The sequence below is a fragment of the Syngnathoides biaculeatus genome, chromosome 19, assembly GCF_019802595.1.
Source record: "Syngnathoides biaculeatus isolate LvHL_M chromosome 19, ASM1980259v1, whole genome shotgun sequence".
NCBI lineage: Eukaryota > Metazoa > Chordata > Actinopteri > Syngnathiformes > Syngnathidae > Syngnathoides > Syngnathoides biaculeatus.
In genome coordinates this window covers 14,828,891-14,848,188 of record NC_084658.1, presented here as the reverse complement: position 1 = coordinate 14,848,188, position 19,298 = coordinate 14,828,891, and the positions used below count along the sequence as shown (strand labels likewise).

General features: G+C 43.5%; 1 protein-coding gene across 1 annotated transcript in view; it reads left to right on the top strand.

Annotated features, from left to right (window-relative positions):
• The window catches only part of pou6f2 (POU class 6 homeobox 2), a 76,087-nt gene that overhangs the window by 1,898 nt on the left and 54,891 nt on the right, over window positions 1-19,298 (top strand). Inside the window, exon 3 of the mRNA XM_061806008.1 lies at window positions 6,358-6,558. Within this exon, the coding sequence (XP_061661992.1) occupies window positions 6,375-6,558 (184 nt within the window). The 5' untranslated portion in view covers window positions 6,358-6,374. The remainder of the gene's footprint in view (window positions 1-6,357; window positions 6,559-19,298) is intronic.

Here is a 19,298-nt window from a genome sequence, read left to right as displayed (position 1 = left end):
AGACAGATATTCAAAGAGGTCATTCTATAGAAAACCATCTGTAAAGACGAAAAAATATTGATGGATTTTGGCAATTAAACGTGATGGATGGTGCCCAACCAGATACACACGACTGTGTAGCGATCGCTTCATTTCAGGTAGGAATTATTCTTCTCAATCTCAAATTACCAAGAAGTATTTATAATGCCAAGTTGGGTCATTTGAGAACAATGCGTGTTAAAAAAAAAAAAACCCGACAGGGAGTCATCTCCAACATACATGGAAGCGTGTTGCAGCCACACAGTAAACCTCTCCCCGACAGACCCTTGCCGACTTGCTTGTCCTCTTTGTTTTTTTCCATTCATAGTTAATGAATGCGAGTTTATTTAAATATTGATATTTGTATTGAATACTAGCTGAAAAGATCGATGGATTTCAGCAAAGGTTGACGTGTCGCCGAACACGCTTCCGCGTTCACGAGCCGTGTCCCCGTTGAGAACAGATCCAGCAACAAAGTATTTGTATGCGTCCAGACTTTTCTACGCTTTCAAACTCTTCCGTGTAAATCTCGACGATTTACTCACCAGATCCATGTGTAGATCCAGTTGTCCAAGACAAGCAGAAGCGGGTTAATAGTCCAATTTCTTCATGGACTTCGTTTATTTTCACCTTCTAAATGTTAACGGTATTTGACAAACCTCTGGGCGTCGTGCTATAAGACATATTTTCGCGCCATTATGATTGTGAAACCAATAAGATGTTAAAAAGCCTCATCATATTTACACATGAAATTTATGAACCAGTTTTGGAATCAAAAATCAAGGGTTATGGGTTTTTCAACTATTGTTCATATTTGGTAAGAAAAAATGCTTGCAATATCTCAACGTTATCATTTAGGATATGACTTTGAAATTTTGGTACAGATTTAAAAAAAAAAACATGGAAGTTGATACACACGATTTGCTTTCGCGGGGCACATAAAATCATGCGGCGGGCCAGATCTGGCCCCCGGGCTTTGAGTTTGACACCTGTGCAGTTGTACGATGCATTGCAGTATTTTTATCGGGGAGTCGTATGCCGATACTTTATCTTTCATTAGAGATAACTAAAAGTACCTGTGTAGCAAAAATGTATTGCATGCAATATTGATATTTGACTGGTGGGTATCGATAATGTATCCTCAAAAATAACAATATGATACACCGCAAAATAAAAATGGAATGCTTGTCAGAGATAAAAATATAATACATTTCGACATTATTGTTTGTAGCACGTTTCGAGATAATGACACCACAGGTAGCCGTATTGATAGTTTGTCCCTCCGCTAATCAACACCATCCCACTTGTGCCCCCTTTTTAACGTGCTCGTGACCGTGCGCGCCCCCCCCCCCTTCACCCGTTGATGTGACACATGATAATCTATGAAAATGTTGATCAATAGAAAGAGTTGAAGCTGTCCTCGCTGCTCAATATTTGCGCGTCCGCTAACAATTTCACTAGTCATCACGCTTTCTGTTGTATTTGATTTTTGGAGTGCACTTAAATCAAATGTGGGCCATCAAAACACATTTTCCCGTCTGCGCCCACCCCCACCCCCCGCTCTTCCCCTGCCCACCTCCCTCGCCTTGATAGGTCCACTGGAGGGCAAAATTAATACCTAATTGAATCTTGCAGTCATCAAAATAATCAATAGCTTTTTATTATTTATCCTTCACAGTCTGTTGGCTGCTTGAAGGCTGCGAGGGACAGCGGGGAGCTGCCCTGAAATTTCACAATGTAATTTTCACTGGGGCATGAGAGTTTGCAACACCTATAAAAATGAGAGCAGTGTTTCTTTTTTTTCCTTGTTGGGGGGGGCGGGGGTGGATGTGCAGGTGTGTGTTGGAGGGGGGGGGGCAACAAAAAAAAAAGAAGAAGAAAAAGAAAATGGGAATCTTTGCCCCGGCAGCTGTGATGAAAAATAGAATAAACAAGCCGGTGACACTTTGGAAGAAGAGAGGCGTCCTCTCCGTCCATCCTTCTGTCTTTTTTTTTTCCCCTCTTCTTTTTCTGTAGCTCTTTCCTCCGTATTTCATCATATCGCGAGTGTGTGGCGCTACCTCGCTAATGCCGGCATTCCTCTTCCTGACAGACTCCAAACAAGTGCCGGGAATGAGATCGGGGCTCTAATCTTCCTCCGGCCTCGAGGCTCCGGAATGGTGATGATGATGATGATGATGATGGTGTTTAGGGGTAACAGAGGGGGTTAGCGGCGGTCCATACGATTCAACATCTGCGTTCGGTTAATGAATGAAGTAGTTGTTAATTAATTTACCGCATTTTTCGGATCGAAGGGATGATCCTGTTTTATAAATCTGTCATAAAAGTGCTATAAATGTCGTAATCAAGAATGGACGTCCTTGTCGCTACTTTGTTTTTGCAAACCGAGCATTTTACACGTTTCTTTTTTTCCAGTTACGTTGATATTGACGGATATCGTAGATGCTCCACCACTCGTGCGTCGATTATCGCCGATAATATCGTAGCTCAGGGGTGTCAAACTCATTTTTGTCACGGGCCACATTGTACTCAGGGTTTCCCTCAGAGGGCCGTTATGACTGAAACCATAAAAATGTTTAACTGCCTCATCATATTTACACATGAAATATATAAACTAGTTTTTGTATCAGAAATCAAGGGTTATGGGTTTTCCAACTATTGTTGTTTGGTAACACAAAAACCCTTGTAATAGCTCAACGTTATCATTTATGACATGACTTTTTGAAATTCTGGGACAGATTTGAACAAAAATCACAGAAGTCGATACACATGATATCCCTCGGCGGGCCACATAAAACCGTGCGGTGGGCCAGATTTGGCCCCTGGGCCTTGAGTTTGACATCCGTGTCATAGCTCATCGAATCTTTTTTTTTTTTTTTTTTTTAAATCAACTAAGTGTACGTGATCCACAAGGCTTCTCTTTTTTTTCAATTACTTATCACATTGATCGTACAGTAGATGCCCCCCATATCAATTATAACTGTATAACGGCACTGTCGTCAGCGAAATATGACGAGAGAGCTGATAATGGATGTCCTCGATTAGTTACAGCATCCTCAAAAATGGAGCCGATCGTCCTTTCTTTTCTTACATATGAACAACACTTTTTCATTTACAATGATAACTCCACCCCTCCCCAATATATTAATAATTGCTGCATTGTGACGCTATCGTGTGGCAAATTTATGTCGTCACCTTGTTTTAATACACCAAGTGTTTCTACAGTTTTTCATTTCTTCAGTTATGATGGTGGTGGTGTTGGGGGGGGGGGGGGGCTCCACGTGTCTCCAAGCATCTCATCACTGCGGTGATTAAACTCAACGAACTAGGTGTTTATTAATTTACCCCCTTGGAGTAATGTCATTAAGGACGACGGGATAATCTCGCGGTGCAAATCGGTCATAAAAGTGATATTACCACAAGAAACGGTGTTCAGGATGCTAAGTATGAGAAATGAGCTTCATTTTATTTTTTTACTCTCTCACCCTATAGATGGGCTAAGGAACAAGAAAAAGCACTCCTCGCCAAAAGAGTTGGCGTTTAACGGCATCAGATACCCGACGCTAATAGCGTGCGGTCCAACCGGGGCTCGTCCCAGTGTGGGTGAGAGTAGGCAAGGGAAGGGGGCGCGTTGGGGTGACAATTGAGCCTTTAAAAGAGCTTGTGGGGACAGATGATGGATCGAGTGTACTTGAGAAATGTTTTGGAAAGCGCAATTCTAAACATAATATGATGAGCATTAATGGGTAATTAGGATTCGGGTTATGAGATAAATGATATAGATTGCACTGCAACATTATCGGATGCTGATGGAGCGTGGGTTTTCCCCGGGCACTCCGGTTTCCTCCCACATCACACAAAAAAACATACAATATTAATCGGACACTCTAAATTGCCCCGAGGTGTGATTGTGAGTGCGGCTGTTTGTCTCGATGTGCCCTGCGGTTGGCTGGGAACCAGTTTGGGGTGTACCCCGCCTCCTGACCTTTGACACCTGGGATAGGCTCCGGCACTCCCCGCGGCCCTCGTGAGGATAAGCGGCAAAGAAAATGGATGGATGGATCGGTATGAAGCACTGGGATCCAGAAATGGGAGGCTGTTTGACTGTAGTTACGAATACAGCGATACTTCCAAGATTTTTGATACCGATCCCTATCGTACTGATGCAAAAAGTGTTGTAAAATGTATTTAATGCCTCACATTCTGTTTTATTATATCATTGCTGTATGTTTTTCACAGGGTACAATACTACAGAGTGGTATTTTTTTGATTATTTAACGGAGCCTAGAACAGATTAATGACATTTCTATTCATTTCAATAGGGAAGGATGATTTGCCGTACAACCGCTTTGAGGTACGCACGTGATCATGCGAACAAATAAGACTCGTATCTCAAGGCACCGCTGTATCTAAAATACAACAGTCTGATATTGTGATTATATTGTACGACGCTTTATTCTGAAAATTCCGAAGGCGATATTTGGTCATTATGCGAGGTATCAGGAGTTTATTTTGAGGGGGGGGGGGGGGACGTGGATTTTTTTTTTTTTTTTTTTTCCCCCCTTTCTTTCTTTTTTTGCTTGCTCGCTTTGCGCGCTTGCACACACACCGGTCACCTGCCCTTTGCTCAGACATATTTAGGTTGATTCCTAAATAAGGAAGCCGAGCGTGGCCCCCCGCTCCTCCTCGTCTACGTCTCGGAGCCCGAGGTGGGGTGAACGCTGTCGGGGGAGCTCTCCGGTGGTCAGACGCAAGGCGGAAGCGACAGATGGAGTGAGGGTGGGCAGCGTGCCATGGAGGGAGGGAGAAAGATGAGGGAGGGAAAGGAGGAGGCAACAACCCCGCCGCGCGTCTTTGGGAAGCCGCCTCGACGCCATTCACACGCTCGCCGTTTCCGGGTTCAGTAGCCGGCAGGTCGTCGCGGGTCGCTCTGCTGCCGAGGGGGGGCATGTTTGAGTCCGTCCCTCACATTTGACAGACTCTGGAAAGGCTTCATTTTTCATAATTACTGATTTCTGCGGGGCTTCATTTAGGTAAGGATGGACTTTATTGGATGTTCTCTAAAGTTTGATTAATCATCATTTATCAATACTCTTGCAGTATGTGCAGTTGCATGACTGCTTTGATCCAATTGTTAATATTCTCCATCCACTGGTGACAGTGAAACTGGAGATTGTCATGATATTGTTTTAATAAACCAAGCATTCCCTTTTTGTCTTATATTCAGTTTGCCACGCATCATCGATGACGTTCTTCCGATACATCGATTAGCGTTGCCCACTCGATATCTTCTTCTTTTCCTTTCGGCTTGTCCCGTTCTGGCAGTAATAACGTCTCATGAGTTAGTTCTTGACAATTTGAAATTGAAGTCAATTGTCGTTACTTTGCTTTCGTGAGTAAGTTGTCCTACAAGTTTTCTCATTTTCAGTTGTATTGCATCGTAGATTCTTATTGCATTGATGATCGCTATTTTTTTTTTTTTTTTTTGCTATTTATTGTATTACAATACCATCGTTGGCAAAATTTGGTGATAATATGTCAAGTAGCGTACAGGATGGCGCGAATCATTGTTACTTTGAGTATACCAAGTGTTCCTGTTGTGATTTATATCGAAAGCAGCACCAATCGCCGGCGATCGACCCCACATATCGATTATCGCGATGCTGTCGTCGGCAAAACATGCAGATCATATCAAAGCAGATCAGCGTTACTTTGTTTTAATGAACCAATTTCTTTTTGTATTTTTCAGTTGCATTGTTATCATGTTTCGAGGTGATTTGGTCACTCTATGTCGATCTTGTCGCCGAAATATTGCAATAACATTGCATCATGCGTTATTTTATCTATCGATGTTTGTTACGTTGTCTTTGTATTTTTGTCTCAGTTACGTGCCTATAGTTTTATCTTTTTGTCGTACGGTGTAATCTTCAACCGGCTTGACGTCTTTGGCGAGGAGTTTGTTTTCATTTTCGGGGAAGGAAACGGACGCCGTCGCCGGTGTGCATCCGCCCTCGGAGTTGGACGTGTTTATCGGCGCATTGTTGTCTTAGAACGAAGCGCGTGTCAGGTTGTAACGAGAAGACTTCGCAGCATCACTTTGGGATGAAAGGGAGTCGGGGAGGGAGGGATGAAGAGAGAGGGGGGAGAGAGAGAGGAAATAGAAAGAAGCGATGTGGGTAGCGAGATAGTGAGCGAGAGGTAGCCAAGGAGAGCGGCTGAGCACATTCTAACCACGGCTGCATTTTTCTTTTTTTTTTTTTTCTTCCCTCCTTCTTCCTCCTCCTCCTCCTCCTTCCTCCTCTCTCCGCCTCTTCCGCATCCCACCTGGACCCCCTCCAGCTCCTCCCGGGGATCCGATGCTAACGGGGCAGCTGAGCAAGCCGCCGCTCTCCTTCATGCGCGGCGACATGAGCGCGCTGGAACTCGGCGGGCGGGCCGACGACAAAGTGGCCGGCAGCCCCGACAGCGAGCTCATCGACGAGACGCTGGTCCTGCCGGGCGAGGGCCCCGACCGGGAGGGCACCCCCGGCAAGTTGTACGGTGAGTGGGGCTCCCCGGCCGCGTCTCCCCCCCCCCCTTCTCTCTCTCGCACGCGCTCTGCTCCGGAGGTAGCAAGTCTTGTGCTACAAAACTTTCAAGTGCTTGCAACTCGTTCATATTTGGCTCCATTAACGTTTTTATACACAATAGAAAAACAATTGCATTTGCTTTGGAATGGCTCTTTGCACACATTGCGCGTCATTTTTCAATGTTAAACAAAAAAATTACACTTACTATACTTTATCCGGCCTATAAGCTTCACTTGTATTTACCGTTTTGCAACAGTGGCAAAATGCAGAAAAGATCTATTAATCGATTCACAATTCTTATAATCAAATAATTATTACTGGTGGTTGCCTGTTTATTAAGTGATTTTATTTTTGTCCCGCTTCATTACATTATTCATACGCTGTTGTTTTGCGAATGGTTACTACTATCATTAGATTTATAATATTCTCATTTTTATGGGTATAATGATTCAATTCTGTTTGCTTTGTGTGATTTAGGGGTATATAAATGTCAGAGGAGCAATTTTAGTCTCTTATCATTGATGCCATTTTGTTATTTGACCATCAAACTGTCTCCGTATATTTAGGATAACTTTCTATTCTCGTTTTCAAAACGGAGCACATGTCATATCATATGCAAAATGTGAAATTTAACACGACTCGTGTCAGCAGACGAATTTGCCAGAGCGTGGTCACTTCTCGTTGTTTCTTTATTTGGGCAGTAAGTGCCAATTGGATGCTTGAGCTGGTCCTTCAGAACTGTTACAATGTGGACTCATTTGCATTCAATTGCCTGATTATTTAGTAAGACCCCCCCTCGGCCCCCCCCGGTTGAGATTTTTCTCTTGAATTCTATTTATCGTGACAAATGACGACACATTTTGTCGTCACAGAAGGTTTTGCTGCTGGTCAGATTCATTCGAGTGTGAATTTTGGGGGTTGTCGGTGGTGGTGTATGTGGGGGGGAGGGGGGGTTCGTTTTTTTTTTTTTTTTTTTTTTTTGACCAGTGGCACAGCTCTCGGCTGGCGGACCACCTTTCCTTTCTCATCCGACCCGTGAGCCGGAAAGACGGGGACGGATGAGCACCCGCGCAGCTGTAATATTTATATTTTTCAGTCGAGCTCAAATGTGGACGGCTGCTGCTTTTGTTTCAATTTTCCCAGTTGATTCGGTCGTAATGTTTGCCGTTCAAAAAAAAGACAATTAATCGCAAATTAACCGTTATGTTGTCGTAGCCGTTCTTTCTTTCTCACATCCATTAAAAAAACTGTTTAGATTGCAATATTTTGTGTAGGATCTAATTTATGACTTGACAACCTGCACTCGACAGCAGCAGATGTTCAAGTAGTTACAAGGAAATTGCAAATCACACACACGAGTGTGTACTATACTATATACTGTACTGTACCAGTATCTAGTTTGAAGATAGGAAAAAGGCAGCGCCACACGACGACATTCCGAGTAGGAAATAATGGGGACGTTCACAGCATATTTTTCCAACTTCAGCATTCCCAACTCCTGTTAATCACTTTTGAATGAAAACTGACATGAAGAGGGAATGGGGACGTGTTCACGTCCCAATTTATCGGTAGCGCTGTAATTCATAAACGGATTTGCAAAAGGAGGGCGTATGCTGACAGATGACGTTGGCCACAATATGGATTAAAAAAATAAATAAAAATAAAGTAACACTACTCAGAAGTTGACATACACCTAGGGAATAAGCAAATATTTGCATGGCTGTATTGCTGTTTTAAAATGAGCGCATTTGTCTGGTAAAATTGAAATTTGTGTAACTTTTGGAGGTTCTGCTGTAGTTTCTTACAGTTTCACAAAGGCCTTGTCTCATAAAGAATGAGGTACTGTGCAGCAATAAAAGCGTCAGATGACAAGTCTCCAAAAATTCCTTTCTACAAAAATGGCCCCACTGAAAAATTTACCGTATCTCCAAGGTTGGAATTATGGACCAAAATAATTACTCTACTTTTGAAGTAGCTATTAAATACGATAGAGTCCAAGCAATTCTAAAAATGGCCGTCATGGAGCACTAAAAAGGCCGTACCTAACCACAACAACAAATATATTTGCTGTCTATGGGTTGGGGTTCTGTCCCAGTTATCTTCTTTTCAAATTATGAAACACTTTTCAAGGTAACTAAAACTTTCTGCATGTCGGTTCATGACTAATGACACACATATTTTGTCACTAAAACCGCCACATATTTCCTAGCAGTTTGGGCTCAGGAGTTGAATTAAGGCTCATTCTTACTCTTTTTTTTTTTTTTTTTTTTCTAATGTCATATTCTCAATCGTAATCTCAATCTGAAAACACAACAAACACTGCATTTCACCCAGATTTCAAATATGTTTCCCTGGCCCGGGGTTTTTACAATAACAAAGTAATAAGCACACTTTTTTTTTTTTTTTTTTTAAGTTAAAAGTTAGTATCAGTTTTACCCCACTTGTCAAGTCGGTCTCTTTCTAAAATGAGCTATTGTCGGGTAATAAAAGTACGAGGTGACATATCTGCAAGTGGCATCATTAAAAAGTTTCCCGATCGTCGCCGACATTTGTTCCGAATGGCTGATTCCATTCCAAACTGGCCTTGTTCTGACTTTAGTTTTTAGGCGCCCGCGATGGCGGCTCCCGTCAGTATAACAAGTAAGACGTCAGTGATGACAGTGAGAGGCCACGTTTGCCCAGAACCAAATTGTCTATCTCGTGAACCCGGGGCCACGCAGCCCCGAAGCGTGCGCTCCACCTCCTCCTAAAAGCCGGCCCGCGCAAATAGTCTTCCACTCGAGCTAACAGGCGCTATGAAGCAGCGCAAACACGGCGCCGCCTTGTATTTTTATTCCCGAGCAGAAGTGCTGGACATTAGGTGTGGAAAGCTGTTGTTCGTAAGAGGGCAGACATTTGTTGTGGGTTTTTTTTTTTTTGTGTGTGTGTTTGTGTGATGTGTGGTGCAGCCTCTGTCTTCAGCCCTCAAGTCAAATCTCCCTCTTTCAGACATCAGCCGACAAGATAATAAGACACTCAGAGCACAATTCCACATTATATTCCGCAAGCGGAGGCTCATCTCTTGTCAGTTTGCATTTAGTCTGCCGAGGACGTGACGCTTCTATCATCACGCTGTCAGAGCGGAGCCGGGCCGGGGACGACAGCACCGCTCATTTCGCACACTTACTGTCGGCGCCAAATAGGGCCGCACTTATTCGGATTCCGACAAAATGGCGAGGCGCTTTCGCGAAAAGGTCGCCCACAGGAGACCGGCGACTGCTTTTTATTTGAATTATCGGTTATGGGAGGTCGCACGGATCAAAACACGCGTTACTGGTAATACCAAACGCAGCTTTTAAGGCTTCATTTACGGACCGATTGTTCGCTGTTTTTTAGGCGTTCGAGTGTTTTGACAAACGTCAAAAGTGCCGAAAGTAGAATTGACGTGTTAAGGCAGGACCAAGGAAAGGGCCGAACCGCAGTTTATTTCAAAACCTACGTAGCTGACATCGTATCAAAACTACATATTACAGAATGTAATTTTGTATAAATAGACATCATGTCAAGAACTTCTTGTTAGAGTTTAGAACTCCTGCAATAACATCCATCCACTTCCGGAGCCGCTTATCCTCAGAAGGGTCACGGCAGTGCCAAAGCCAATCCCAGCCGTCGGGGCACACCCTCAACTGTTTGACAGGCAATTGCTGGGCACCTGGAGACAGACAACAATCACACCTTTGGGCAATTTAGAGTCTCCAATTAATGTTGCAAGTTTTTTTGGGATGTGGAAGGAAACCGGGGTGCCCGGAGAAAATCCACAAAGGCAAGGGGGGAGGACATGCAAACTCCACACAGGCGTGGTCAGGATTTGAACACCGGTCCTCAAAACTGTGAGGCCAATGGTCTAAGCCACGGGTGTCAAACCCAAGGCCCGGGGGCCAGATCCGGCCCGCCATATGGCTTTATGTGGCCCGCAAAGGCAAATCATGCGTGTCAGCTTGTTCAAATCTGTACCAAAATTTCAAATTGCCATATCATGAATGATAACTTTGACATATCGCAAGCATTTTTGTGTTACCAAACATGAACAATAGCTGAAAAAGCCATTAACCTTTGATTTCTGATTCCAAAATAAGTTCAGAAATTGCATGTGTCAATATAACGGGGCCGATTAAAGATTTTTGTTTTAGTCATAACCGCCATCTGAGGGAAACCGGAACCGCGACAAAAATGAGTTTGACACCCCTGCTCTAACCAGCCGCTCCACCGTCCCTGCTGCAGAATTCTTTGCGATCTAAAAGGTAAATTACACTGGTCAAATTTCCATTTCAGTTCCCCACTAATTACACGTGCCACAAACACGGACGGCATGCAAAGTTTCGCATATTTTTAAACACGTATGTCGGGGTTCAGCCATATTAATTACACGTTTCTCGCAACTAAAAATGTCAGTTTCCTATGCTACTCTTGATGTTTTGCCACAAAGACATTTTTCCGCGTTTGGAAGCACTTGGCATTTAGGGCTGGGAGTTTAGGCACATTTTTAACTTCAAATGTCAATTTTCTAATGACAAAAATGACATCATTTGTCACATTTCTTCATATTTCAAAGAAGCTGGCATTTCCTTGTTACAGTTCAGACACATGAACTACATTTTTTCAAGTAATTAAAGCATGTTAGTCATTACAAAGGAAATATTTTTTCATGCTACATGCCTTCGTACTTCATACAGGTACTAACTACAGTTTTCAAGATCATTGAAAAAAAAGCTCAGTTTTGTGAAAATCCCACAAAACAAATCCGGAACAAACCTTGTGGCCATCTTGAGGAATACAAACATATTTCAACGCGCACGCACGCGCACACACACACACGGAGCCGCAGGCAGGCAGTTGTTATTATTTTTGTGTAATCAGCTTAGTAGGCAAAGAGCCTCGTAACGTTAAGTAATAAAGTGGCGCAAAGCAGCGCCGACCGGGTAAATAAAAGCGGATCGAGGGAGGGAGGGAGGGGTTCAAGTCTCTTCGCCGGGAGATGGATCTCATTACGGGGATTCCGGCGAGTCCGCGCATGTAAAGCAGGTGTAATGCGCGCGTTCCCGGCGCATCGCGTTCCCTCGCGCGAAGGTCGTCCCGCTCCGTGTCGACTTTGCGCGCAAACTTGTTACTTTTGTGCCTCGTCAGGGAAGCGGGGGGGAGGGGAACAAATTGAATTTCAATGTTAATTCGTAGCACGCTTTTTGGAGAACGCGCTCGCTCCCTAATCCAATCCCGGCGGGCCTTTAATGTGCCGCTAACAAAGAGGCGCCGCCGGTGACAGCGAGACGCAATCCGACCGGTAAGGGTCACATTTTTTTTTTTTTTTTTTATTGTTATTATTTTATTTTGAGGCGTGTGCGCGTGTGTTTGACACGTCTGGTATTTGACTCGTGTGGCGTGAACCAGAGACGCATCCCAGCGGCCCGTGTCCTTCACCAGCCTTTTATTATTTATAACGCTCGCTCTTTGAGCAATGACCAGTACTAATGCGTAACCTTCTGTCCCTGCCGGCTGATTCGCTTCCTTTGAAACCAAAGATTGAGGCGGGAGAGAAGTGGGCGGATGGTGGATGAGGCGGGGTGCAAATAGCGGGGAGATGGGGAGTGGGGGAATGGGGGGGGGGGGCATGCATGTGTGTGTGTGTGTGTGTGTGTGTGTGTGCGTGCGTGAGGGGAGGGGGATCCAGGGAAGTTATTATGTTTTCCCTCTTTTATATCTGAGGATACGGAATAACGCTGTGATGCTGCTTTTCTCCAGAATAGAGTTATGGGCATCAAAGCAATACTATTTCCTCGCACACACATATACTGTGCACACATATTAGATCCCCCCCCTCCCCCCACCAGAATAATGTGCTGGGATGATTGGGAAAGTACGCTTCTGGTTTTTGTTTTTTTTCTCCTAAAAAGAGTTTGTTTGCCAATAGTTCAAACCACACCGCGCTCGCACACGGGCAAATAATAAACTGCAGTATATCTAAAATAAATGTTGGAAAATTGCAAAAAATGTTGTAATGGATGAAAAACAACTCTAATATTTTGCTCAGTATGAACGTTTAATATAGGGATTCTTGTGCTCACCACTAGAGGGAGGCCGCGTACCACTTTGGTTACGATTACCACGCTGAGAATCGCCGACTTAGATATCGTAGCATTCTTTGCGCTTATATGACAGATAAGGATGTGAAAATGTTGACTTAATTTTTGTCACGGGCCACATTGTAGTTACGATTTCCCTCAGAGTGAAACCATAGAAATCCTCAATCGCCTCATATTTACATATGAAATTTATGAAGTAGTTATGGAATCAGATAATCAAGCGTAATGGGTTTTTCAACCATTGCTCACGTCTGGTAACACAAAAATGCTTATATCTTAACATTATCATTTATGATACGTGACGATTTGAAATGTTGGGACATCTTTTCACAAGAATCACGGCTTTTGACAGCGGATGATTTGCCTTTGCGGGCCACATAAAATCATGTGGCGGGCCAAATCTGGCCCCGGCCTTTGAGTTTGACACCTGTGACTTAAAATATTGCCTTTTCAGTTTAAAAGTGTTAAGACGACAATAAGGTTTCAGCCTCTTTGTTGCCATGTCACAGGGCCTTCCGAATCATTGGTGAATAAAATTTCAACTAGATCAATTATGGGATTTTTTCCGGAACCAATCAGATTCCAAATTTGTCCTCACAGGGCCAGAATGTCGCCCCACGATGATGTCGGCATTCTTTGGTCCTCCGATTGGTTGCCCAGAGTGAAACTGTTTGACTAGCCGAATGTTCCTCTAGGGTTCTGCACGCGTTAATATATTTAATAATCAGCATCTCTCGTGATAATGATGCATTTTATTTGATTTTTAACGTTTTTTTTCCTACATTACTAGCTTAAAATTGATTGGTAAACTTCTCCAGATGATGCACGTGACAGAATTGTGTGCTGTTACGTTGCAATTTTGTCTATTATTGATGCTTTCTGTAATTGCAACATGCCGATGGTTATATTAAGAGGGGGTCGCGGTACCGCCTTTACATGACGTGTAATAGAAAACCCATTTGACTTTGGAGGTTCCGCCGTCCAAGATTACGCCGTGGAGCAGTTTGTATCACCTGACGTTATCGCGCCGCGCCGCAGTGATCCATTGCCATTATAGCCTCGCGACAGAAGGATGGACGGAGGGAGGGAGGGCTTTGAGGGACAAGGGCTTGAAAGTGGGACATAGGCAGCATTAGGGCTGGATCGCCTGGAGGGGGCCCAGGCTGATGTGTCAGCCATGACATGTGGGTGTCTAGCCCACCACACACACACAGCAGACACACACGCTCACTTGACGGCGGACGATCCCTCACCACCCCGCTGGCTACTTCTAAATGTCCTGCTGGATGGACAAAGAAGCCCCCCAAAATGTGCGGTCTTACCACCACGACGGTAAATAAAGAGCTCATTCCGAGTGATGGAATATGAGCCACTCGCCGGGCCACTTCATTAGGGACCCTGGCTGCAACTCGCCTGCATTTTGCTGTATGAAATCGATGTGATAAACGATGACATCACTGTATTATTATTATTATTATTATTGAAAAAGTATTTTACTGTGAGGAGCCGCTCATGTAGTGCGCATGCAACCATTTCCTGATTAAAGGCAAGTACAGTTCACATCATAATGACAATCGGTTAGTTTAATACTTTGATGAATATTACAGCCAAATTTTGTCTGAATTCAAATTGTATTTTTTTTTTTTTTTTTTAGTCATTGAGGTTTTTTTTCTGTTTGAATTACTTTTGGTGTGAAAAAGTGGCACATTTTTTAGGAGGCTAAAATTAGAATCAGGTATCAATGGAAAAAAAAATATATAAAACATTTAAACAATTACAATAATATATATAAACGTATGTAATGGTTTCTCAATAATATTCTTATACTTAAAGCAACACCATTACAATTATTCCAAATGTAGAATATCAAATGAATATTTTATATACAGTATTTTATACCCAGTGTGGATTTTTTGGAAATTATAATTATTCTGATGATTGTTGTTATTGTTATAAAATGCATATTTTTAATTTTTTTCCTCTATGAATTAGTTATTTTGTATTTATTTTTTGGTCACATTGAAAGAATATTATTTTTGTATTATATTGAGAATTGTATTGTAGTTTATCAGGGTCATAAGGCCATAGTTTGTTCGGGCCTACAATTGCAATTAGGTAGATATCCGGAAAATTATTAATAAAAGTACATGAATTACATAAACATCTATATGTCTCAAACACAAAGCCCCAAATTTATTTTTTTGGTTATAATTTTTAAAAATACTATTGGTCCTGTGAAAACCAATTTTATAGAAAATAAAATGAAATAAAAAAAAACCAACCGTAAAAAAGCCCTTTTCTAAGCCTAAATAGTCACATCCTTGTCTTATTTTGAAATTTTTTAAAACTGAAAATAAGTATCCTTGCAGTTGATACCAACCCGATTGTTGTACAGGTGTGCTTTTTTTTTTTTTGGTGGGAGGGGATTCTATCCAGACAATATAGTCCCGAACTATCTCTGCCATCTTTTTAGGCTCGGGGCCGCAGAATCCTATTTACAGCAAATAGCATTTAAGTAATGCGGGGAGGGAGGAGCGATGGCGGAGCAGGCATCTCCTAAAAGGCTTACGGCGCTCTTCATCTCGCCGCTGATGGCCATAAAAGGATGAAGCATCATTTGGATTGTTATTTGCCTCATTCAACCCTGAGCTAATCAGGTTGACATTGCTTGGGGAATGAGGAGGACGCTCCGTAACAGATGCGCTCGTGTACAGAGTGTCCCGAGTACTCCCCCACACCCCCCGCCAACACCACCACCACCACCACCCCGCCACACTACTCTCCGTTGATGTGACACAACCAAAACCCTCGTCCTCCTCCCCCTCCACTCGCCATCACACCATCTCTCCTTCTTGACCTTTGAGATGGGCTCCGGTGCCTCTTGTTCCCCGTCTCTGCTTGCATCTCCACTCCGGCGTCAAGGGGGAGGACAGGTAAGAGCGTCGGGCCGGAGCACTCTCACGCCCGAGAGCCTTTTGCCCAAGGCTGGCGAGCGAGAGCGTTAAGTGTTTTTTTTTTTTTTCCCCTCCCCCTCCCGCTCCGAGCGCCGTTTACATGCAGATGCCCGCTCTGCCCCTCATCAACAGGCGGCTTTTCCTCTCGGAAGGTACCGTTGTCTGTTGTTTACGTTTCAACAAGACAGCGATTACCCCATCGTGTCTTTCCCACCTCTGCCCTTGTCCTCTAAGAGTGCATTATTTACATGACAACCACCTCATTTGTGTCAGAACATGTTATATGCATGCCAGGCCTGGAGTTGATGTCTTTTTTTTTAAAGGAGCAAACCTTTTAGCACTGTAGCCCAGAGGTGCAAACTCATTTTTGTTGCGCGACACATTGTAGTTATGGTTTCCCTCACAGCGCTCTTTTGACTGAACCAATATACAGTATTTTCCGCACTATAAGACGCACCTAAAACCCTTACATTTTCTCAAAAGCCGACAGTGCGCCTTTTAATCCGGTGCGCCTTATATATGTAAAAAAAAAGTTTTAAAATATGACATTCATTGGAGGTGCGCCTTATAATGCGGTGCACCTTATAGTGCGGAAAATACGGTACATGTATTATCACCTAATCTTATTACATATACACAAAATAATGGAGTCCTACTTTTGACATCAGATCCCAGTAAAAAATAAAAATAAAAAAAATTAACTGTTAATCAGTTTATTTGGAAAGTGAAATTGTAACAAAAAATGCTTGCAATATCTAATTGTGCTTGGAAGTGAAGAAAATTTTCCGTTATGGTATTTTACCAAGACGTCGATGTAATATTTGCTTTTAAAGGCCACATAAAAAGATTTTGCCGGCCAGAACTGGCCCCAGGGCCTCGGGTTGGACACCAATGCCGTAATCCTTACGTCTAACGCTGAATCTCGAAAGAACCCACATATAACACGAGCACTTAACCCGAAACCCTCACCTGCATTTCCAAAAATTTATATTTTCAGTGGCAACAACACCGTTGTCGCGTCAAGAAGCAACTAATTAGCAATAAACGTTTTTAGTTCAGGTTGCCCCGAAAGCTCACATTCTCCACTTGTATCTTCACAAACTGTCCCAGAAAAATGATGTCACCCGGCGGCTGAGGTGTCAAATCCTCTAACATTCACGTCTCCATTTCTAAACTCCATTAATGTCCCCCATTTGCCAGCGTAGTTAATCAGTCAGTTTGCGCTCACTCCTGGCACAGTTCGCACGGCGAGTAACGCTCCGATGGCGGGGGGTCCCGTGGCGACGGCCGTGGCCTATTGTCGCTTCTTGCCCCCGCCACAGCTCTTAATTAAGGTAATGACAGCTCCTCCGCCAGCACCGGGGCTAGCCGTAATGTGGCTAATGGCGTTACGTGACGCTCCCCCGGTGAATCTCTGTCCCCGGAAACGCTATTGACTTCTCCCAGCCGGGCCTCTAAACAGTATTATCCCCCCCGGAGGTCCGGCGGGAGCCGTCTGGCTGAGAGCACCTGCAGTTATTGGCAGCAGATTATGCCGTGTGTTATTGTTGAGGGCTTTGGCGGGAGCTCAGTCCCGTTCTTCGTGTAGTTAAGTAAATAGTTATTACACTCATGCTGTGTAAAGTCCTTTATGCCGTTTCATGTTTGTAAACAATAGGCGGCGGCGTATTGACTGTCACTGACTTAAACGGAAAACAATATCAAAAATTGTGGTCGTATGCAATACACCGCAAAAGATTTAGGATTTCCTCTATTCTTCTTCGGGCTTGTGCCGTTAGGGGTCGCCACAGCATGTCGTCATCTTAGATGACCGCATATTTGTTTGGCACAGTTTTACTGTGCCGGATTCCCTTCCGCATGCAACCCCTCTGCATTTAGCGCGGGAGAGAATCTTACAAGCACTTTGTATTCCCAGGCGGTCTCCCATCCAAGTACTAACCAGGGCCAAACCCGCTTAGCTTCCGAGATCTGACGTTCTCAGGCTAGCGTGGCCGTAAGCAGGATTTCCTTCATTAACTTCATAAAAGTTGATGTTTCAGAGATGATTGCAAGACTGACTAGTGATGACATGCCCTCTAAAAAGGATGGACTGGGAACCAGACCTCCATCTTTGGGTATTTAGAAGACATTTTCTCACAGGTACGTATAAAATGTTTGCTTGGATAGCCTGCTTGCTAGCATCAATTTAGAATCATTTCCGCCACCATACGAGCATGTCTGTGCTGTTATTCCAAGCCACAGAAAAGTAATTTAATTAGCAGGCCCTTAATGATGATCGTCTCTCATTACCCAACACCGTCCTTCCGATTGCTACACCACACCTTCAGACGATGACGGTTGAGAAGTAGGTTAAAATCGTCATTGAAGCCGTTTACTCTGTTTTCTCAAGCGCTCTACCATGGTGGAATAAAATGTAAGGTTTTGTGTGCTCGTGGTGCCATCAGTTTTTGCCACCTGGGAGTACGTTGAACAATCGATAGGCAGCACGCGCTACCAAAGGCACACTCCTGTCATTTGCGTTAAACGCTACCCGTCTTCCGCTGTGCTTTATGGCGAATTCTATGCCTTCCCATGTCCTTTGATGGCGCATCAACTTTTTCAAGTGCTGTTGACCAAAATCGATGGGCAAACAATCTGAGGCATTTGGCTGGAGTATTGATGGAATGTTTATCCTTTATGCATCAACAGAGCACGCTAACACCGAGCAACACAAAAGGCCTGCAATCAACAGCGCGATCACGTTAATAGATTTATTTTCCTTTTTATTTATCCATCTGCACTGCACATAAACCAAGGGGGGAGAGATTGTGCATTGATTTTCACTTACTGTATCGGGCCTTTTACCAAAATGTCCAACATGTACCGTGTCACTTTTTAGCACAAGTTCTTTGGGGTACTGTTAGCAGCCTAGAGTGGCGCTAAACCCGCGAGATTACGCATCCACTACTGTTTCTGTGTTTGTACAGTTGTGTTAAAACTATGTGACTAGATTTTTGATTGGCTTCCAACCGAACTTAGTGGATGTCTGGCATAAATGCAAACATCAGGACCCACAGAGCCGAATCTATCGTGAGTAGAAACCAGGAACCGCTTATTATAACTGGCAGACGATGCGACCAAAATTTGCGGATGGTTCCAGATTTACGGATTTAAACTGAAATCTGAGAATTTTTGTTACCTCCTACAAGCACAACCGTTTTTTTTTTTTTTTTTTTACCTCCAGGTTGCATAGAAATGAACCGATTCTGTAAAAAGAATGTGACCGATTATTACGACTACCGATTTTTGTGTGACAGTTAGAGTCCGCCCCGGAATCGAAATAGCGCAGTCCAGCTGTGATGGCCCAAAGCCAAACTTGACACTCCTAAAATTTATCAGTTCATTGTTTTATTTTCACAAAAATGAAGAGCAGTGGTGCTCAATTAAATATTTGCGACAGATGATTTACTCACTGCACGTTTGCCTCTGGTTGTCTCGCGCTTTTGTTTTTCTAGTTATTCCTCCCACCGTCAATCCGTTCATTTTAGCGTTTAGGCGTGTAATTGACGGGCACTTTTGGTGTCTTTGCGTGCGCGCAAATTCATTTGGCGTCGTTTGTGTTTCTGCCAAAGGTAAAAAAATGATTGACAAGTTCTTAATAG